Below are 23,208 nucleotides of genomic sequence, written 5' to 3'. Positions count from 1 at the left end.
GGAGGTGGGCAGATAATGAGGTCAGGAGTTGGAGACCAGCCTGACCAACATGCTGTGTGTGGTGGCGGGCGCCTGTAATCTCAGCTACTCAGGAGGCTGAGGCAGGAGAATCACTTGAACCTGGGAGGCGGAAGTTGCAGTGAGCCAAGATTGTGCCAGTGCACTCCAGCCTGGGCAACAGAGCAAGACTCTGTCTCAAAAAAAACCCCAAAAAACAAAAAAAACCCTGCAGTTATTAGACTTCTTTAGAGGAATGCTCTGCATGTTTTTTTGTGTAATATTTTTTGAAAACTTGATTTTTGTTTGTTTTGTTTTGTTTTGAGACGAAGTTTCGCTCTTGTTTCCCAGGCTGGAGTGCAGTGGCACGATCTTAGCTCACCGCAACCTCTGCTTCCCGGGTTCAAGCAATTCTCATGCCTCAGCCTCCTGAGTAGCTGTGATTGCACGCATGTGCCACCACACCTGGCTAATTTTGTATTTTTAGTAGAGATGGGGTTTCTCCTTGGTGAGGCTGATTCCAACCTCCCGACCTCAGGTGATCCACCATCTTGGCCTCCCAAAGTGCTGGGATTACAGGCATGAGCCACCGCCCCTGGCCCTTTTTTGTTTTTTGTTTTAAATTATTTTGAGACAGAGTCTTATTCTGTCACCCAGGCTGGAGTGTAGTGGTGCGATCTCAGCTCACTGCAATCTCCGCCTCCTGAGTTCAAGCGATTCTCCTGCCTTGGGCTCCCGAGTAGCTAATTTTTGTATTTTTAGTTACTCGGCGAGAGTGGGTTTTGCCATGTTGACCAGGCTGGTCTTGAACTCCTGGCCTCAAGTGATCTGCACGCCTCAGCCTCCCAAAGTGTTGGGATTACAGGTGTGAGTCGCCAGGCTCAGCCTGAACTACTGATTTTTGTTGATGGCTTATTAATGGTTTTACTAGATTTAGTAGATGTGGATTTGTCTGTTTATTGCTATTAGCAAGTGCTCTTTTATGGTTGAAGTACCTTTCTTAATATTTTTATGAGTGTCATCAGGAAAATTGTTGTAGGTTTGTGGAAATTGGGGCCCTAAATGTTTTAAATTTATTTTTATTCATTAATTATTACTATTATTATTTTTGAGACGGAGTCTCGCTCTGTCGCCCTGGCTGGAGTGCAGTGGCTGGATCTCAGCTCACTGCAAGCTCCGCCTCCTGGGTTTACACCATTCTCCTGCCTCAGCCTCCCGAGTAGCTGGGACTACAGGCGCCCGCCATCTCGCCCGGCTAGATTTTGTATTTTTTAGTAGAGACGGGGTTTCACCGTGTTAGCCAGAATGGTCTCGATCTCCTGACCTCGTGATCTGCCCGTCTCGGCCTCCCAAAGTGCTGGGATTACAGGCTTGAGCCACCGCGGCTGGCCTTATTCATTAATTATTATTATTGTTTTGTACAAGTGGGGTCTCATGTTGCCCAGGCTTGTCTTGAACTTCTGGCCTCCAGCAGTCCCCCTGCCTTGACCTCCCAAAGTGCTGGTATTACAGGTATGAGCCACCATGACTGGCCTGTTAAAGATTTTTTAAAATAGCAGCTTTGACTGGGTGTGGTGACTCAAGCCTGTAAATCCCAGCACTTCGGGAGGCTGAGGTGGGTGGCTTATCTGAGGCCAGGAGTTCGAGACCTGCCTGGCCAACATGGTGAAACCCTGTCTGTACTGAAAATACAAAAAAAACAATTAGCCGGGTGTGGGGGTGGGTACTTGTAATTGCAACTACTCGAGAGGCTGAGGGAGGAGAATCTCGTGAACCCGGTTGGGGCAGAAGTTGCAGTGAACTGAGGTCGTACCACTGCACTCCAGCCTGGGTGACGACTTCATCTCAAAAAAAAAAAAAAAAAAAGTCAGCTTTACAGATATGTAGTTTATCCATTTAAAGTGTATAATTCTGGCTGGGCGTGGTAGCTCACTCCTGTAATTCCAGCACTTTGGGAGGCTGAGGCAGGGGGATCACCTGAGGTCAGGAGTTTGAGAACAGCCTGGACAACATGGTAAAACCCTATCTCTACTTAAAAAGAAAAAAAAAAAGAAGGCCGGGTGCGGAGGCTCATGCTTGTAATCCCAGCACTTTGGGAGGCCGAGGCGAGTGGATAACGAGATCAGGAGATTGAGACCAGTCTGACCAACAAGTGAAACCCCATCTCTACTAAAAATACAAACATTAGCCGGGCATGGTGGTGCATGCCTTTAATCCCAGGTACTCAGGAGGCTGAGGCAGGAGAATTGCTTGAATTCGGGAGGCAGAGGTCGCAGTGAGCTGAGATCTTGCCACTGCACTCCAGCCTGGGTGACAGAGCTAGACTCCGTCTCAAACAAAACAAAACAAAACACACACACAAAAAACCCAACAAAAATTAGCTGGGCTGGAGGCTGAGGCAGAGCTTGCAGCGAGCTGAAATCGTGCAATTGCACTACAGCCTGGGCGACAACAGCAAGACTCCATCTTTAAAAAAAAAGTGTATAATTCAGTAGTTTTTAGTGTATTCATAGTTGTGCAGGTATCATAATCATTAATTTTAGAATACTTGCATTACCCCAAAAATCCTTTACCCAGTAGCCATCATTCCCCACTCTTAGGCAACCACCAGTCCACTTCTGTCTCTTTGTTTGCCTATTCTGGACATAAATGAATCGTGTTTTGTGACTGCCTTCTTTCACTTAGCATAATGTTTTAAGGGTTCATCTATGTTTTATGTAGCATTTGTCAGCACATCATTTCCTTTTATGTATGTATAATATTTCATTGTATAGATCTGCCACATTTAATTTATCCATTTATCAGTTGATGGACCTTTTTTCTTTTTTTTTTTTTTTTTGGCTATTAGGGATAATGCTGCTATGAACATTTGTGTTCAGGTGTTTTTCTGTAGACATGCTTTCATTTCCCAGATTTGACAGTGCATAAATTTGTAATGTGTAGGTACAAAAATAACAAATTTCTTCACTAGGGCCAGTGCTCATTAGAAACGGGGATGGAAGGATTAGTTTGTACAACTTGCACTATGGATTTGAAATTTTCCAAACCACGCATTTTACTGGGCCTTATGACTACTTTCTTTTCTCTATGAAGGAAGTATTTGCAGGCAAACACTGTAAATAAACTTGTTTACAACTCTGGAAAGAGGAGTGCGTAAACTGGGGAAAACAGGTGTTTTCAGTGAGCTCTGTAAACTCTTTAGATGCAATGAATATACAGTTGATTGATCTGCTGATGACAACTTTTCTTTATTAAAGCAAGTTCCCTAAGAATTTTAACAATGGGACAGTTCATTAACCTAGTTTTGGTTATTGTATGTATTTAAAAGCACCAAATTGGGTGTTAATTATTAAGAAATGTTCTCTGTAATCCCAGCAATTTGGGAGGCTGAGGCAGGTGGATCACCTGAGGTCAGGAGTTAAAGACCAGCCTGGCCAACATGATGAAACCCCATCTCTACAAAATACCAAAAAAAAAAAAAGAAAAAAAAATTAGCCGGGCATGGTGGCGGGTGCTTGTAATCTCAGGTACTCAGGTGACCGAGGCAGGAGAATCACTTGAACCCTGGAGGCGGATGTCTGGTGAGCTGAGATCGCGCCATTGCACTCCAGCCTGGGCAACAAGAGCGAAACTCCATCTCAAAAAAAAAAAAAAGAAATGTTCTTTAATTTGTTAGAGTTTATTGAAGTCAAATTGCTTCCCCCACCTCCCAGTTGTCCCAAATTAGGGAGATACCACTTCTAAGGGTCAGAAGCCTTGTGGAATGCAAAACAATGAAATTCATGTGTTGTTCCTTTGGAGAAACTTAGTTTTTCATGTGTTGTTCCTTTGGAGAAACTTAGTTTCATAAAGAGAGGAGGGAATTACAAAGATAATTGTTTCTGGCCGGGCATGGTAGCTCATGCCTGTAATCCCAGCACATGAGGTGAGTGGATCACCTGAGGTCAGGAATTCCAGACCAGCTTGGCCAACATGGAGAAACCCTGTCACTACTGAAAAAAAAAAAAAAGAAAAATTAGCTGGTGCATGCCTGTGATGGCTTGGCTCCTGGAGGTGGAGGCTGCAATGAGCCGACATTGTGCCACTGCACTCCAGCCTGGGCCACAGAGCAAGACCTTGTCTTTTAAGAAAATGGTCTTTAAGCTCAGTGTATCCCTTAAAAGTGATGTACATGGATTAAGGACTGGAAGAAAGTACTGCAAAATATTTATATTTGTATGCATGAAGAGATTACAGGTAGTATGCTTTGCTCTTGAACATTTTGTATTTTCTGAATTTCAAACAGTTATAAAAAAGACAAACCTTATACCATCTGTTAAGAGCTTGGTCTGCCATTTTGAATGAAAGCAGATGGTTGATACATTTCCTGTGGAGTTTTGATGTTAGAAAAGACCTTGGAAATTGAAATTATTTAGCTTTTTTCCCCCAATGAAGTGCTGTCCTTTACATTAATTATCTCTCTTTTAATTTTTAAAAAGGTTAGTAGATCTGTTGAATATAGGTTGCTGAAATAGGTTGGGTGTATTCAATGAGATCTAGAGGTAATTTTATTTTATTTCATTTCATTTATTTATTTATTATTTATTTGTTTTTCTGATACAGAGTCTTGCTGTGTCGCCCAGGCTAGAGTGCAGTGGCGCAATCTCGGCTCACTGCAACCTCTGCCTCCTGGATTCAAGCGATTCTCATCCCTCAGTCTCCTGAGTAGCTGGGATTACGGGGATGCACCATCACGCTTGGCTAATTTTGTAGTTTTAGTAGAGATAGGATTCCAACCATGTTGACCAGGCTGGTCTCGAACTCCTGACCTTAGATGATCCACCTGCCTTGGCCTCCCAAAGTCCTGGGATTACAGGCGTGAGCCACCAGGCCTGGCCTAGAAATAATTTTATTTTAGTATTAAGTGTTTCCTTTCTGTATCTAGAAGTAATAACGAGTAATCATACGCTTTGTCCTGGAAGTGTTCTAATATTTTTACATGATTTGAACCACCCAGTACTGTATGCACATTTTTATCCTCATTTTTTTTAAAAAAAAGTATGTTAGGCCGGGCGTGGTGGCTCAAGCCTGTAATCCCAGCATGTTGGGAGGCGGAGACGGGCGGATCACGAGGTCAGGAGATCGAGACCATCCTCGCTAACACAGTGAAACCCTGTCTCTACTAAAAAAAATACAAAAAACTAGCCAGGCGAGGTGGCGGGCGCCTTGAGTCCCAGCTACTCGGGAGGCTGAGGCAGGAGAATGGCGTGAACCCGGGAGGCGGAGCTTGCAGTGAGCTGAGGTCACGCCACTGCACTCCAGCCTGGGCGACAGAGCGAGACTCCGTCTCAAAAAAAGAAAAAAGTATGTTAGTCCATTTTGTGTTGCTATAAAGGAATATAGGAGACTGGGCAGTTTATAACAAAAAGAGGTTTATTTGTCTCAGTTTTGCAGAACCGTACAGGAAGTAAGGTTCAGCATCTGCTGAGGCCTCAGGGTACTTTTACTCATGGCAGAAGGCACAGTGGGAGCACATGTATCACATGGTCAGAGAGGGAGCTGGAGAGAGAAGAGGTTCCAGGCACTTTTAAACAGCCAGCTGTTGTGTGAATTAATGGAGTGAGAACTCACTCATTACCATGGGGAGGGTATCAAGTAATTCATAAGGGATCGGCCCCCATGACCCAGACACTACACACTAGGCTCACCTCCAACCTTGGAAGTCACATTTCAGATGAGATTTGGAGGGGACAAACATCCAAGCTATATCAAAGTATAATATCCTTTCCCCATTCCCCTCCCCCCACCAGAGGATAACTTTACTTTAAAAAAGTTTTACTTCTTTTTGGCTGGCTGTGATAGCTCATGCCTGTAATCGTAGCACTTTGGGAGGCCAGGGTGGGAGGATCACTTGAGCCTAAGAGTTGGAGAACAGCTGGGGCAACACAGCAAGACCCCAATACCTATTAAAAAAAATAAAAGCCTAAGAGTTTAGTTTTCATAGGAGCTCAGTGAATGGTATGATGCTATTCAAAATTGAATTTAATTATTTCCTTCAGTTCCTGTACTGTGTTCTGTTTCTATGGACGATATCTCCATTTGTGGCATACTAGGAGCTATCCTAGATTTCTGCCTCCTGTTCCTGCCTACAGTAGTTCCGAGATTATACCTATGTTGCTTTATTGGATAGGCTCATGTTTCTTGCCTGGAGATGTTCAGTAGTCTTCTCACTGGCTTTCCTGCATCTCCCCTTTTCTTCTTTGTGGCAATTGTCTGTGCCGCTGCCAAATTGATATTTTTGAAGATGCAGTCTCCTTATGTCTCACCCTTTTGCAGACACACTCGCGTGTGTATGCTCGTGTGTATGTTTTCTTTCCTATTGCTTTTGGGATAACTTCTAAGCTCCTCATTATGGCATAGGAGGCCTTTCATGTTTTTTCTTTTTTTTTTGAGACGGAGTCTCGCTCTGTTGCCCAGGCTGTAGTGCAGTGGCCGGATCTCGGCTCACTGCAAGCTCCGCCTCCCGGGCTCCCTCCATTCTCCTGCCTCAGCCCCCCGAGTAGCTGGGACTACAGGTGCCGCCACCTCGCCCGGCTAGTGTTTTTGTATTTTTTTTTAGTAGAGATGGGGTTTCACCGGGTTAGCCAGGATGGTCTCGATCTCCTGACCTCGTGATCCGCCCGTCTCGGCCTCCCAAAGTGCTGGGATTACAGGCTTGAGCCACCGCGCCCGGCCTTTTTTTTTAAATATATATTTTTATTTTAAATGTATTATTAGTTTTAGAGATGAGGGTCTCACTATGCTGCCCAGGCTGGACTTGAACTCCTGGGCTCAGGCAGTCCCTTCCCCCTTGTGTAGCTGACACTACAGGCACATGCCATTGCACGCCCAGCTGCCTTTTGTGTTTTGGCCCAGCTTGCCTCTCCAGTCCTTACTGGTGCTCCATTTTGGCTATACTAAAGTATTTGTAGCTTTGTGAATACCCATCCTATTTTTGTAGTTTGTGCGGTTTCTCAGCATACTAGTGCTATTTTTATTTATGTAGTTTTCTCCACTTGGAATCCTCTACCTTCCTCATTCACCTAGCCTTTTCCTCATCTTTCAAGCTTCAACTAATGTATCTTCATCTCTGATAAACATTCTCCTTTACTCCCACATTTCTCCAAGTTTGGGTGCCTGCCTTTAATGCCATTATTGTATGTTGTATACATCTCATTGAAGCTTTTAGCTTCCTGTATTGGAGTTTAATATTTACTTTTTCCCTTACCATCTGGTGCTAGGAAGTTGTTTCAGTAAAGAGATTCTTGGCGGGGCGTGGTGACTCACACCTGTAATCCTAGCACTTTGGGAAGCCAAAGTGAGAGGATCGCGTGAGCCTAGGAGTTCAAGAATAGCTGCGGCAGCACAGTGTGAGACCCTTGTCTCTATTTAAAAAAAAAAATTCTTGGGCTTAAGTCCTGACCTACTGAATCAGAATTCTCAGTGATAAGACACAGTTCATGTATTTTGTTTTTAATATTCAATTTGTTATTATCATTTTTGAGATGGAGTTTCACTCTTGTCGCCCAGGCTGGAGTACATTGGCATAATCTCGGCTTGCTGCAACCTGTGCCTTCCAGGTTCAAGCGATTCTCCTGCGTCAGCCTCCCGAGTAGCTGGGATTACAGGTCCCTGCCGCCATGCCTGGCTAATTTTTTGTATTTTTAGTAGAGAGGCGGTTTCGCCATGTTGGGCAGGCTAGTCTCAAACTCCTGACCTCAGGTGATCTGCCTGCCTCGGCCTCCCGAAGTGCTGGGATTACAGGCGTGAGCCACTGTACCCAGCCTAATTTATTATTTTTAGAGATAGGGTCTCACTATGTTGCCCAAGCTGGTCTCAAACTCCTGGCCTCAAGGGATTCTAGTGCCTTTACTTCCTCATGTTCTGGGATTACAAATGTGAGCCACTGTGTCTGGCTAGATAGATAGATACATTTTTTTCTCCTTTATTATGGTTATGAGTTTGTAAAAAAATTTTTATTTATTATTTATTTTTTTGAGATGGAGTCTCGCTCTGCTGCCTAGGCTGGAGTGCAGTGGTGTGATCTCTGCTCACTGCAACCTCCGTTTCCTGGGTTCAAGCAATTCTCCTGCCTCAGCCTCCTGAGTAGCTGGGACTATAGGCGCCCGCCACCACGCCTGGCTCATTATTTTGTATTTTTAGTAGAGACAGGGTTTCACCATGTTGGCCAGGATGGTCTTGATCTTTTGACCTCATGATCTGCCCACCTTGGCCTCCCAAAGTGCTGGGATTACAGACGTGAGCCACTGGACCTGGCATGAGTTTTTTTAAAAATTTCTCGTGAGATAGAGTGTTGCTTTATCGCCCAGGCTGGAGTGCAGTGGCAGCATCTCAGCTCTCTGGCTCACTGCACCTTCTGCCTCCTGGGTTGAAGCAATTCTCCTGCCACAGCCTCCCAGGTAGCTGGAATTACAAGTGTGCCACCATGCCTGGCTAATTTTTGTATTTTTAGTAGAGACGGAGTTTTACCATGTCGGCCATACTGGTCTTGAATGCCTGACCTCAGGTGATTAGCCTGCCTCAGCCTCCCAAACTGTTGAGATTACAGGCGTGAGCCACTGGGCCCAGTCTAACATACTTTTTTTATATACACCCATCTATAGCCTACGTTATAGAGTCCTTACACATACATACATTTTTCTGTGTTTAAAAAGTTTTATCCTGGGTAGGCTAGGTGCAGTGAGTCACGTCTGTAATCCCAACACTTTGGGAGGCCGAGGTGGTGGATCACGACGTCAGGAGATTGAGACCATCCTGGCTAACACGGTGAAACCCCATCTCTACTAAAAATACAAAAGAATTAACGGCCTGGTGGCAGGCGCCTATAGTCCCAGCTACTTGGGAGGCTGAGTCAGGAGAATGGCGTGAACCCGGGAGGCCGAGGGAGCTTGCAGTGAGCCGAGATCGTGCCACTCCAGCCTGGGCAACAGAGCGAGACTCTGTCTCAAAAAAAAAAAAATTTTTTTTTAGCCTGAGTAACAGGGAGACCTCATCTCTATAAGAAAATTAAAAAGTCAGCCAGGCATGGTGGCATATCTGTAGTCCCAGCTACTCAGGCAGCTGAGGTGGGAGGACCACTTGAGCCTGGCAGGTCAGGGCTGCTGTGAGCCATGTTTGTGATACTGCATTCCAGCCTGGTTGACAGAGTGAGGCATTGTCTCAAAAAGAGAAAAGGGAAAAAAAATGTGTGTGTGTGTATAATTTTAAAACATTTTAAATAGCTATATAAATTCTCTCAATAAGTATATGCTTTAATAATTACTGGTATGTTTAGACTGTTTCCCTCTTTTCCTATTACAGTACCAGGTTAAAGATCTTTGTTAACGAATCTATGCCCATATTTCTCATGATTTGCTTAGGTAAAATTCCTAGAAGTGGAATTACCAGATCAAAGGGCATGAATATTAATCAAACCCGTATTACATATTGTCAGATGTCCAGAAAAGTCAAATAAAGCAAGGTAGAGTTGTGTTTGTGTGCGTGTTTTAAAGAAGGGTAAGAATCATCTTAAAGAACCTAGCTCTAGCAGTACTGTTTCTGCTATTTTACCACTTGTATGACTAAGGGCAGTTTCTCACATTATAAATATTTGTATGTAGGCCGGGCGCGGTGGCTCAAGCCTGTAATCCCAGCACTTTGGGAGGCTGAGACAGGCGGATCACGAGGTCAGGGGATCGAGACCATCCTGGCTAACATAGTGAAACCCCTTCTCTACTAAAAAATACAAAAAGCTAGCTGGGCGAGGTGGTGGGCATCTGTAGTCCCAGCTACTCGGGAGGTTGAGGCAGGAGAATGGCCTAGACCCGGGAGGCGGAGCTTGCAGTGAGCTGAGATCCGGCCACTGCACTCTAGCCCGGGCGACAGAGTGAGACTCCGTCTCAAAAAATAAAAAATAAAAATAAATATTTGTATGTAATGCCTGTGTCATGTTTTTGATACTGTGCTAGATGCTCAAGGGATTATTTTTAGGGAGATAAGACAAGTCACCATAGCACTGTTAATAAGGTACGGTTTGGTACTTGGCGGGTCTTACTTCAGATGTTAAGGAGAGTGTAGAAAGTAGTGTCTACCATGGTCTTTGAACAGTAGTTACATTTCTGCAATGCCTAGTGCATTGCAAAGGGAGAGCGAATCAACTAGAGAAGTAATCTCAGGTTAAAGTTTTTCCCCCTTGTTTAAATAATCTCTACACCCTCAGTTCATGGAGACTAACGCTATAGGCATGCCTGGTAGCTGATACTTCTCCTCTGAACATATTTCTCTCTTTTTTTTTAATCTTTAGCTTTAAAGATCATCTGCATTTTCTTCTGAAATGAAAGATATCCACCCATTTGGCCATATTTATTTATTCTTTAGCAGTTGAAGTATTAAATGATGCCAATTTTTTTTTTTTTTTTTTTTTTTTGAGACAGAGTCTCACTCTGTTGCCCAGGCTGGAGTGCAGTGGCACGATCTCGGCTCACTGCAACTTCCGCCTCCCAGGTACATGCCATTCTCCTGCCTCAGCCTCCTGAGAAGCCGGGACTACAGGCCCCTGCCACCACGCCCGGCTAATTTTTTTGTATATTTTAGTAGAGATGGGGTTTCACCGTGTTAGCCAGGATGGTCTCCTGACCTCCTGAACGTGTTAGCCAAGATCGTCTCCTGACCTCATGATCTGCCCGCCCCGGCCTCCCAAAGTGCTGGGATTACAGGCATGAGCCATCACGCCCGGCCCTGAATGATGCCAGGTTTTATTTTAAATCCTGAATAATCTTATATTCCTTTTTTTTTTTTTTTTTTTTTTTTGAGACTGAATCGTGCTTTGTCACCTGGGCTGGAGTGCAGTGGTGCAATCTTGGCTGCCTCCCCGTTTCAAGCAATTCTCCTACCTCAGCCTCCTGAGTGAGTAGCCGGGAATACAGGCGCCTGCCACCATGCCCAGCTAATTTTTTGTATTTTTAGTAGAGGCAAGGTTTCACCATGTTGGCCAGGCTAGTCTCAAACTCCTGACCTCAAGTGATTCGCTTGCCTCAGCCTCCCAAGTGCTGGGAGGCATAAGCAACTGCACCCAGCCTATATTCATTATGTTTTAGATGTTTAGCTTTCTCATGGGGAAATAGATACCCAGACTTAAACCTTTTCACTGTCCACCTGCTAGTCTTGGAAAAGAATTTTAATGAAGTGTTACCGATACTTAGACAGTTTCTGTCATGTCAGCAGAGAAATATCAACAGGAGTGATTGTAAAGTGGCTAGTCTTAAAATCCAAGTGTTACGATCTTTGATCCACTGCTCAGTTTATTTCGATCTGATCTATATTATTTTCTAGCTCTTCTGGTTTATTGCTGAATAGTCGATGCATGGTTTTTCTTTGTAGGATATTGTGGCTTCATAAAGAGTGAAAAATCTCACACTGAAGATTGTCTTTTAGTTTCTTCTGACCATAACCCCTTGTTTAAGTCTTGTGTACAGTACACTGGTTGGTATCTGTTCTCAGCACAAAAAACTATGTGAAGCCAGTGTTCAGGGAAGAAACCACAACCATGGTAATCAACAATATCTTTACCTTCTCTCATATGGTTATCTGACTCATCAATTACTCTTATCTTCGTCTAAAATGGGGCAGTCAATCATACTCTTCTTCATCATAGCCATCATACAACTGCCCTTGTGCTGAACCACCCACATTAATGTATTTTAGGCCTGGTCTTGATGTAAGGTCTTTGCCTTGTGTGGTTTTTCCTACCCTTTGTGTCCTCTTGAGTGTAGCTCCAAAGACCTAAGCATGTCCTCATGTATAGCCAGGATCTTTATAGCATTCTTCTAAACAGAACGTTGAGTGGCTCCCCATTGGAGAGCTCGAGGCCCCAGAGTACTCCGAATACCTGCCTCCCCTGCTGTCCAATCCCATTTTTAGCTGTGTGCCCTGACTAGGGAGCAGGATGTTTGCCTGAACATACTTTTCGTAGAGATGAGAGTCTTGCTGTGCTGCCCAAGCTGATCTTGAACTCCTGGCCTCACCTCAAAAGTACTGGCCTCGAAAGTACTGGCCATGTAGAGGTGTGAGCCACCCTGTCCAGTCTGCTCTTGCCTTTGATGACAATAGGAACAAGTGGTAAAAGGCATAAGGAGCTGAATTTGGGCCGGGCATGGTGGCTCACACCTGTAATCCCAGCACTTTGGGAGGCCGAGGCAGGCGGATCACGAGGTTGGAGTTCGAGACCAGCCTGGCTAACATGGTGAAACCCCGTCTCTACTAAAAATACAAAAAATTAGCCAGGTGTGGTGGCACGTGCCCATAGTCCCAGCTACTCAGGAGACTGAGGTAGGAGAATTGCTTGAACCCAGGAAGCAGAGGTTGCAGTGAGCCGAGGTAGTGCCACTGCATTTCAGCCTGGGCAACAGAGTGAGACTCTGTCTCAAAAAAAAAAAAAGCTGAGTATGAATTCTATTTCGGATCTTTATCAGTTATGTGATTTTGGACAAGTAATTTCTGTAAACCTTGGTTTCCTCATATATAAAATGGAATATTGTCTGTTTTGCAGCACAGTTTCTGGTGTTTAGTGTTGTTGTTATTGACAGTTAATAAATGATACAAACATTCATTCATAACATCATGCAATAGGTTTTGCAGCCATTTATACCATAAGAGGTTTTTGGGTTTTTTTCCCCTCCAGTAATTAGGAAAGAATGATTTATCTGTATTTTGTTTAAGGACTGTAATAACTTTTTGCTTTTCTTTTCTGTTTTTTTTTTTTTTAATTTGAGACGGAGTTTCACTCTTGTTGCCCAGGCTGGAGTGCAATGGTGTGATCTCGGTTCTCTACAACCTCTGCCTGCCAGGTTCAAGTGATTCTCCTGCCTCAGCCTCCTAAGTAGCTGGGATTACAGGTGCCCACCACCATGCCTGGTTAATTTTGTATTTTTTTTTTTTTTTGAGACAGAGTCTTGCCCTGTTGCCCAGGCTGGAGTGCAGTGATGCGATCTCGACTCACTGCAAGCTCTGCCTCCTGGGTTCACGCCATTCTCTTGCCTCAGCCTCTCGAGTAGCTGGGACTACAGGTGTCTGCCACCATGCCCAGCTAATTTTTTGTATTTTCAGTAGAGACGGGGTTTCACCGTGTTAGCCGGGATGGTCTCGATCTTCTGACTTCATGATCTGCCCGCCTCAGCCTTCCAAAGTGCTGGGATTACAGGTGTGAGCCACCACGCCTGGCCTAATTTTGTATTTTTAGTAGAGATGGGGTTTCTCCATGTTGGTCAGGCTGGTCTCAACCTCCTGACCTCAGGTGATCTGCCTGTCTCGACCTTCCAAAGTGCTGGGATTACAGATGTGAGCCACTGCGCCCCATCAACTTCTTGCTTTGCTTACAAAATGGGAATAACAGTACCTGTGTTTTCGGGGTGGTTGTGACTATTTTTTTTCTTTTGAGACAGAGTCTTGTTTTGTCACCCAGGCTGGAGTGCAGTGGTGTAGTCTCTGCTCACTGTACCCTCCGCCTCTTGGGCTCAAGTGATTCTTGTGCCTCAGCCTCCCAAGTAGCTGGGATTACAGGCGCGCGCCTTCATGCCTGGCTGATTTTTGTATTTTTAGTAGAGACAGGATTTTCGCATGTTGCCCAGGCTGGTTGCAGGCTCAAAGGACCCACTTATCTCAGCCTTCTGTGTAGGTATGACTATTAAAAGAGATGATGAAGTGTATAAAGTATTTATACGATCAGGACCAGCCACAAAGTAAGTCGTAGTAATAGTTGTTGTTACTAATACAGATATGTCGTGTGCAGAAGATGCTGTAGAACAGACTTACTAGGTTTTTTTCCCTTTGATGATTAAATTCAAATTAGATTAATTCTTATATTCTCTTTCGTTTTCTCATTGTTCAAGTTTCTCCTCTTTGCCTGCCATTTTCTCAGTGGTATCTCCTTTCCATAATGGTTCTTGGCATCAACTATTCTGATTATATTGTTCTGATCTCTTAGTGAAATGGAACCATTATGATCTAGGTTTCTGTATGCAAAAAATCCTTGAGAACAAAAGTAGGTGTGGAGATGAATAGCCTACCTTTATGAGGAAATAATCTAGGAGAGGCAGTTTTATTATTAAAGTATGAAAATCTACTCTAGTTAACAAAAATTCAGGGTATTTAATGAAAGAACTCTAAGGACTCTCTGAATCCCAGAGCAAGAAATATATATGTGGGCTTCCTGAATATTTGGGGGCTTTCTGTTTTTTTAGGGGCACAGTAGTCCATTGTCTCTGCTTCTTTCAGCACATTTCTTTCCCCATGTTGATTGCTACCTTTTGCTTATACGTCAGTTAGCCGCCACACCCGGGTAATTTTTGTATTTTTGGTAGAGACGGGGTTTCACCGTGTTGGCCATGCTGGTCTTCAACTGGTAATCTCGGGTGATCCGTCCACCTCGGCCTCCCAAAGTTCTGTGATTACAGGTGTGAGCCTGTAAATTTGTTTTAATATAGGCATTTTCAGTGTGATTTAATGAACTCCCCAACTCAGTGATACTTTTGTAACTGAGTTTGCTTTCTGTAATCAAGCAACAGACAACTAGTCAAATCGGCTCCAGTAAAGGGATGTTCATTGTAAAGACACACTGAGAAGTTCAGGACAAGAATGCCAGCAAAGCAAGTACAAGAACTGAACCAGAATGCTAGCAAAACCTGTGTTGTTTTTAGTGGTTTTATTCCAGAATGCTTGGTCTAACATAGTGTTTGCTTTATTCTGTTTGAGATTCAGTGTTCAATAATATCTGCTTGAAAAATTGATAAATTGTAATTATTCAAATATTGATATTGATATTTCTATTTGAATCATTAACTTCTTACAATTCAGAATTCCTTTGTGCCCACGTCTGTTTAAATTTATTTTCCATGGCTGGGTGCAGTGGCTAATACCTGTTATCCCAGCACTTTAGAAGGCGGGAGGATTGCTTGAGGTCAGGAATTCGAAACCAGCCTAGACAACACAGTGAGACCTTGTCTCTACAAAAAAATAAAAACCAATTAGTTGGGTGTGGTGGTGTGTGTCTGTAGTCCTGGCTACTTGGGAGGCTGAGGTGGGAGTTTGAGGCTGTAGTGAGCTGTCATTGCGCCACTGCATTCCAGCCTAGGTAACAGAGCCAGACCCTGTCTCAAAAAAATAAAATAGGCTGGGCGTGGTGGCTAACACCTGTAAGCCCAGAACTTGTGGGAGGCCATGCTGGAGGATCACTCGGGCTCAGGGCTTTGAGACCTGCCTGGGCAACATGGTGAAACCCCATCTTCTACAAAAAATACGAAAATTAGCTGGACATGGTGGCGCATACCTGTAGGCCCGCCTGCTCAGGAGGCTGAGGCAGGAGGATCACTTGAGCTTGGGAGGTGGAGGTTGCGGTGAACCTAGATCGCACCGCTGGGTCCCGCCCGGTCAACAGAGCCTGACATCAAAACAAAAAAAAAAAAAAAAAATCAGTAAGGTCGTCTTCTAAAATTCCTTTATTTCTTGGCTTGATAACCAATATGGTCTCCTAATTCTCTTCCTAGCCCTCTACTTAGATTTCCGTCTTTTATTTCTACTAGTCTACACTGTAGTCATGGAAAATAACGTTTTTTTTTCTTTTTTTGTATGTTTTTTTAGAGACAGGGTTCAAGCAATTCTCCTGCCTCAGTCTCCCGAGTAGTTGAGACTACAGGCGCGCGCCATCACGCCCAGCTAATTTTTGTATTTTTAGTAGAGACGGAGTTTTGCCATATTGGCCAGGCTGGTCTTTAACTTCTGACCTCAGGTGATCCGCCTGCCTTGGCCTCCCCAAGTGCTAGGATTGCAGGTGTGAGCCACGATGCCCAGCACACTTTATTTTATTTTTGAAACAGAGTCTCCCTCTGTGGCCCAGGCAGGAGTGTAGGGGCGTGATCTTGGCTCATTGCAACCGCCATCTCCAGGGCTCAAGCAGTCCTGCTTTAGCCTCACGAGTAGCTGGGACTAGAGGCACATGCCAAAAGATTTGTAAAGTGGTGCTTTTAATTTTTCATTTTCCAGAATGTGGTAATATAGTTCCAGGTTTATCTATTTGATCAAAACCTTTAAAAAAAAAAAAAGAAAAGAAAAGACAGGATCCCACTCTTGCCCTGGCTGGAGTGCAGTGGCGTGCTCATGGCTCACTGCAGCTTCAAATTGCTATGTTGCCCAGGCTGGAGTGTGACATCTGTTTACAGGCACAGTCGTAGTACACTGCAGCCTTGAACTCTTGGGCTCAAGCAGTCCTCCTACCTGAGCTTCCTGAGTAGCTGAAACTACAGGTGCACGAGACTGCATCCAGCTATCTGTTTTGATTTTATAATGTCCTATGTGGTAAAATACCAATTCAGTGTGCTAAATTTTGGTTCTGGTTAGGGCAGAATCCATGTTCAAAAAAGAATGCAGGTATTGAGAATTACAGAAGAAAGTTCTGGGATCTGGAAATGGGAAGAAACTCAGAAGCACAGATGATGTGTATGGATGATAGCCTTGGGTGGGATAAAGAATGGAATATAGAGTTAGGTTAGGCACTAAAGTTGTCAGCTCACTTCACCTCTTTAGTAAAGGGAGTGGGAGATGCCTTTATTGGGAGGAGCAGCAGCAGAGAAAGCCTGGGTTGGAAGTTACACATTTTGGCAAGTGTCCCAAAGAGAAAAGTAGGAAATGGTTTTGTGAAACCAGAGGAGATAGATAAGGTCAATCAGTTGAAAGGGGTGTGAGGCGGGGCTGGCGGGGGGGACGTCGAGGGGAGATATTTTGCAAAAGCAAAACAGGAATTAGTAAATAGTACTAGAAATTAGGGCCTGGTGCGGTGGCTTATGCCTGTAATCCCAGCACTTAGGGAGGCCGGCACTTAGGGAGGTGGGTGGGTCATGTGAGATCAGGAGTTCGAGACACGCCTGACCAACATGGTGAAACCCCGTCTCTACTAAAAATACACAAAAATTAGCCAGGTGTGGTGTGTCATGCGCTTGTAGTCCCAGCTACTTGGGAGGCTGCAGCAGGAGAATCACTTGAACCAGGGAGGCGGAGGTTGCAGTGAGCCAAGATCACGCCACTGTACTCCAGCCTGGGCGACAGAGCAAGAGTCTCAGAAAACAAAACAAAACAAAACAAAACATTAACCTGACACTCAAACAGATTTCTAGAGAAAAGGGAAGTATAGAAGAAACTTGAAAGGCTTATTCTACCTTGATGGGAGCATTTACTCTAATTATAATTGACAGCTAGCTTTTCTCTTTTATCATAGAAAATACTTCACTTTTCTAAAATATTTCTTACAAATATTTCCTACAGTGCCTTCATTCTTTGGTTTCTCTTGATTCCTGAACATCTTTTTCTGAGTATTTTGTTTCCTAGGAAGAATTTTGTCTGGAGAGTCTGCCCTGTGCCTGTGATTGTACAAAATACAGCTCCCAGTATAAATATATAAGTTCCCAAATAGTTAAAAACTTTTGTGAGCGAATGACTTGGTTTATCTCATGTAGTCAACGTGGGTGAATGGTTTAAAGTGGAGTTTCTGCACTAGTGAAACTCTTAGAAATTGAGCCTCCTTTCTCAACAATTGACTATAAGAGGTAGGGCAGGAGGGTGGTATACAGGGATAGGGAAAGAGTGTGGTTCTTGTATAAATGAGGCAGAGGGAGATACCTTGAAAGAGGGGAGGGTGAGTAGAGAGAAAAAGAGAGGGAGAGAGGAGACCAGACAGAGAGAGAGGGCCAGGGGAGACAGGGAGAGAGAGTGCATACATCAAGAGAGCGTAGATAAATGGTGAAGGAGAATGGTGGCAGGAGATAGTATAGAAAGGAATGGAAAATGCTACAAGGGCGGGATGAGCAAGTTTTGAAGGTAGGGGAAGAGATAGTGAAAAGCAAAGGCAAGACCAAGAGAGCACATTCATCAAAACCCACAGCAGAAACTGACAGTAGTTTCATCTAGTAAAATAATAGAATACTGGAGGTGGAAACTTCCTTTGACTGCCAGGGGGCAGCTTGGTGGTACAGAAAGGGCCTTGAACTTTAAATTGGAAGACTTGGATTAAGATCCTGGCAGTGCCATTTAAGTGCTCTGAGCCTTAGTTTCCTCCTGTGCTCTTCCCTGCTTAACAATGGTTGGAGAAGGCATTTCTCAGAGGATAAGTTTCCTGATCTCTAAAATGGGAATAATCACTGTGAGATTGTTGTGATGGCTACATAAATATGCACAGCACATACTTTTTTTTCTTATTCTTCCTACTTAGTTTCCTTGGGACATATAAATAGAATTTTCAATATTTCTGGTTGAAACTATATTTGTAGATTTTGGATTTCCAAGAAATGCCTAGCTCTATTTTTGCATTTTATTTACATGCTTTGTCAATGTTAATGCTGGCCTAAAGGTTTATCATTTCATATAACATTTGTAGAGTTCCCAACGAACATCCTGTCTTCATCCTCCCTACACTCCTTTATTTTTATTATATACAGTTTAGGAGTCTATTTATTGTGCTCATCTAAATAATGTAAATACTGTGTAAGATGATCATAGCTCCTATTTCAGGGCCTTTTTGAAACACCACAATATTATAAGCCTTGTCTGTCTCTTTGTGCTCATGTAACTAACTGAATTTTACTCTGAGTTTTATAAATTTCAATGTTTAGTGAGCATTCTCAATCTTTTGTACCTTAGTGATACACAGTGTATCTCATTTGTAGCATAGTATTGGCTGTGGGTTTTAAAAATATGTGATTGAAAACAATAATGCAACTGTATCTTTATGCAGTGTTAGTTCTGACAGTTAAGATTCTTAGGTGATGTAATGTATAGGCAGCATGTTAATTAAATTCTTTTTTTTTTTTCCCGGAGCCTGTCTTACCCAGGCTGGAGTGTAGTGGCTTGATTTCTGCTCACTGGAGGCTCGACTGCCCGGGTGCAGGCTATCTTCCCATCTCAGCCTCAGCCTCTGGGGTAGCTGGGACCATAGGCGTGCATCACTGTGCCCGGCTATTTTATTTTATTTTATTTTAAAAGTTTTATTTGTAGAGACGGAGTACTTGATTACCCAGACTGGTCTTGAACTCCTGAGCTTTAGTGATCTTGCCTCAAATAAAATTCTTAAACTGATTCTCTTAACTGTATTCTGGCTCATATTCTCCATACTCTTCTCTCATTGCTTGGCCCTAACTTGACCCTCTTTACGTGTATATCCAGTGGTAGAAATTGTAAACTGACATTGGAAGGTAGTGGAGATCAGAGGGAGGAGTTTGAGAGAAACTCCTGCTTCAGGTAGTCAACATTGTTGTTGTTGTTGTTGTTGTTTTTTGGAGACAGAATCTTGCTCTGTCACCCAGGCTGGAGTGCAATGGCGTGATGTTGGCTCACTGCAACCTCCGCCTCCCGCCTTCAAGTGATTCTCCCACCTCAGCCTCCTGGGATTACAGGTGTCTGCCACCATGCCCGGCTAATTTTTGTATTTTTTTGTAGATATCTCCATGTTGGCCAGGTTGATCTCGAACTCCTGACCTCAAGTGATCCTCCAGCCTCGGCCTCCCAAAATGCTGGGATTATAGACTTGAGCCACCGCGTCCAGCCTTTTTTGGAAAAAGGATCTCGTTCTGTTACCTAGAGTGCAGTGGTGCGATCACGGCTCACTGCAGCCTCTAGCTCCTGGGCTTATGTGATCCTCCCACCTCAGCCTCCTGAGTATCTGGGTGTGTGCCACCAGAGCCCAACTAATTTTTGTATTTTTTGTAGAGAGGGCAATTTTGCCATGTTCCCCAGGCTGGGAGCCTACGTCTTTAATAAATAAAGGAATGTACTCTTGAATCCCTTGCCCAGGGATGGGTAGTGACTCTAGCCTCAGGCAGCAGAGACAACTTGCTGCTTATAACAGAGAAAACCAATAAACTAGTTGAATTATAACTGTTTTGAATAATCTATTTCACACATCATCCTTGATGTTATTACCTTGTAGGAATGACTTTGGAGATAGATAGGTAAATGGAAGCCTAAAGAGATTGTTATGCTGTAGGTAGGATTACATTTAACAATGAGTAAGGTTTGGAGGGATTCTTGTGACACGTTATTTTCTCCCCCTGGATATGAGGTTTGGGGAACCCCAGGGATCTCCCAATATGGAGAAATATTGGGATACTTCATTATAGGGTTTGCATCCCCCCCTTTCCTGAGGTTTACCAAAGAGAAATAGTGGATTGGATCAAATGCACTCCCTAATTTAACTTAACTACTCACAACTGGGGAGGAGCCATGATCTTTTGACTCATTAGGTCACATAGTCATCTTGAAGACATCGTTGCTCTTCAGCATGTTGGTCTTTACTTATTAAATTAAAAGTATGAAAATAGCTAACATAATTCTTGTGATGGAATTTGCTTTTTCATTTATTTGGATTTTGTGCTTTTCGTGTTTTGAAAATGAAAGGGAATGGGAGGGGAGAAAGTAGGAGTCATTGCTGAACCTTGATGCTTAAAGGTAGGTGAATGTTTAATCTCCATCACTTGATCATTGCTATTGTCTTTGCCAATGTCTGAAAGTAAGCATAGAATAAATTTTCAGTTGTGTGTAATGTGTATGTAAAATTCAAGATGCTGACTTGAAGATTTTTCCTTCTCTATTCTAAACAATAGGTGCGTTCCATGGATGAACTGAATCATGATTTTCAAGCACTTGCTCTTGAGGGAAGAGCGATGGGAGAGGTAAGTGAACTGGTGTGTCAGAAAAGTGGGTTGTTTTTAAGGGAAGGTTGGAGTTGTCTTTGATCAAATGTGTCCAAATCTAGTCTCCAGAAATATGTGCTTGCTTTTCTTTGTTGCCATTCTCATGATAGGGACAGGATGCTGGAGAATTTTGCCAAAGCTATGTCGTTAAAAGAAGAATGTTAACCATAACCTGATGTCTTAAAAGCAAAACAAAGTAGCCAAAATGTGAGCACAAATTATTGAATATTAATGTCAGCTATAAATTGAGTCATTAAAAGCTTAAGAAGTATTTTAATTTTATATGCGTTAAATTAAAGGCCAACTTTTGCCTGATTTTCCAGTGGCTAGGTTCCCTCCCCACCCCCCTCCCCCCCGTCAATGGCAAAGGGAGTCTTAGGTTGGCTTACTAATCAGAAAATGTCAGTAACCTATTTTTAGAGTAGTGCCTTTTTTGAGGAAGTTGTTTAGAGCTCCATTGTGAAAGGGAAGTTGTTAAGTTTCTGGTGGAGGAATTACGGAAGGTAGACACCTAAGCTACTCATACCTTACAGGAAATTCACAAATAAGAATTTTGCTTTGATTGTAATGTTTAAAATTTGCAGAAACAAAATTTACTTTTATCCATTACATCAATAGAGAAGGTTGCCATAAGTCTTAAAAAGGAAGGGGAGTATAGATATTAACATGTAGCCAACTACTGGCTATTCTAGCTGTGACAGTAAGCATGTATTGATGACAAAGATAGAATATACAGTTTGAATTAACTACTTAAAATACCACAGGCTCACAAGTGGTATTTGTTGTGGCTTTCTTGTTCTGGAAAGTAACGTTAGGTTTTCTCTTCCATTTCATTTTTTGTGTATCTAACATTTGATAGCTCCTACGTTGATTTTAATGTTTCACAAGAGGGAGAATTACTTTATTCTACGGTCGTCATTTATACCATTTATTAGATACATTTATTCTTTGATTTAGCAAATATTTGATCCCTAGGCACTGTGCTAGGTTCTGAGGTCAAAATTAGGATAATTACACTTCTGAGTTTGAAGCAAATATTCCTTGATTGCCTTTGTGGTTAGGCAGTGAATAGTTAAAAATTGTTGATGTCTAAACTGAGATTCTTGCTTTCTTTGTTATAAGATTTTGTTTCTAACTTTCTGAATCATCTTGTGGCCACAGAGTCCAGTGTCCTATCATCTTGAGTTCATACATTTTTGGTCTGTTTTCCTCCTAGAACTTTAGGAGATGATTGGGAGATGTCCTTGTATTTCCTGTGCCTGTCACACAATGCAAATCAATAAACCCTGTATGGTTTAGAAAGTCTAAAATACTTTGTCACTAAGTTTTTGGAGCAGATTTGAACAGAAAGTTAACGTATTTGTTGGATATTAAGCATAGAAGGGGAAACTATGTTTATTGTCTTTCTTACTCCTATAATTCTAACCTAGTGTATTCCACCAAAATCCAGTTCCAGGTTGTTTTCTTTCTTTTTTGAATTGTTTATAAAAATGGAAGCAGAGTCTCACTATGTTGTCCAGACTGGTCTTGGGCTCAAGTGATCCTTCTGCCTTGGCCTCCCAAAGTGTTGAGATTACAGGCATGAGCCACTGTGTCCAGCCTGTTTTTCTTTTTAAAAAATTAATGATACAAAATAAGAATAATGCCCTGTTATTGTTTTGTGAGCGACAGTTTATAATCACTGAATGCTTAGAGGGTAAAGTTTATTTAAATGACAAGTTGACAGTGTTAAATTCTTTTTTTATCATTTTTTTTCTTCTTCCAGAAACGCCTTTTTTTTTTTTTTTCTGATATATGTGTATAATTCCTTGGGCATAGATATAGGCATATGTTAATAACAAAACAGTATATTCCATCAGTAATGCTGTGTCATTCTTCCTTTCTCCACTATGCACAAGTAATAGTAACAACTACCATTTATCAACCATAGGTAGATGCTAAGGGGTTCTTATGCATTATCTGATTAATAACTCTATGAGGAAAGTTCTATTATCTGGATAAGGAAAAAGGCCAAGAGAGACGAAATAATTTGCCCAGGGTAGCACATCTAGTAAGTGATAGGATTCTTCCCTGGCTTCCTTCCGCCGCAAAGCATGTGCCCTTAATTAGGGTAAATGAAGTTAATATCTGTAAAATAATTGAGAGATTAAACATTTCCTAAGTGTGGAGTGAGGTTTCTTTATTCAAGGAATTCTTTTTTTAGCTAGTTGAGGAAACAATGAATATACATATAAACAGAAAGAGCAAATTTTTTTCTGTGTATGGTTGGCGTTCAGAGAAGGACGGATCATTATTGACAGGACTATTTAGACTTTAATGGAGGAGGAGACATATTCCTTAAAAAGCATCTTCTAGTTTAGGCTTTGGATAGGTACAGATTAAGAGAATTTTTTTGCAGCAACGTGAGAACAGCACAAAAGAAAAAATGAAAATAAACTTTTTCTTTCTTTTTTTTTTTTTTTTT

At 42.7% G+C, this 23,208-nt stretch overlaps 1 protein-coding gene across 14 annotated transcripts in view; it reads left to right on the top strand.

Annotated features, from left to right (window-relative positions):
• PUM1 (pumilio RNA binding family member 1) overlaps positions 1-23,208 on the top strand; it is a 144,015-nt gene that overhangs the window by 20,754 nt on the left and 100,053 nt on the right. For 13 of the 14 annotated variants that reach the window (XM_017857044.1, XM_017857043.1, XM_017857036.1 and 10 more), the window contains exon 3: positions 20,655-20,723. In XM_017857044.1, the coding sequence (XP_017712533.1) occupies positions 20,655-20,723 (69 nt within the window). Of the gene's footprint in view, positions 1-20,654; positions 20,724-20,922; positions 20,952-23,208 lie in introns of those variants that run through there. The other variant, XM_017857048.1, reaches the window with a different exon arrangement.

Source organism: Rhinopithecus bieti, unplaced genomic scaffold, assembly GCF_001698545.2.
Source record: "Rhinopithecus bieti isolate Rb0 unplaced genomic scaffold, ASM169854v2 scaffold_44592, whole genome shotgun sequence".
Lineage (NCBI taxonomy): Eukaryota > Metazoa > Chordata > Mammalia > Primates > Cercopithecidae > Rhinopithecus > Rhinopithecus bieti.
The sequence above is the reverse complement of the archived record's forward strand: the minus strand, read 5'-3'. Positions and strand labels throughout refer to the sequence as shown.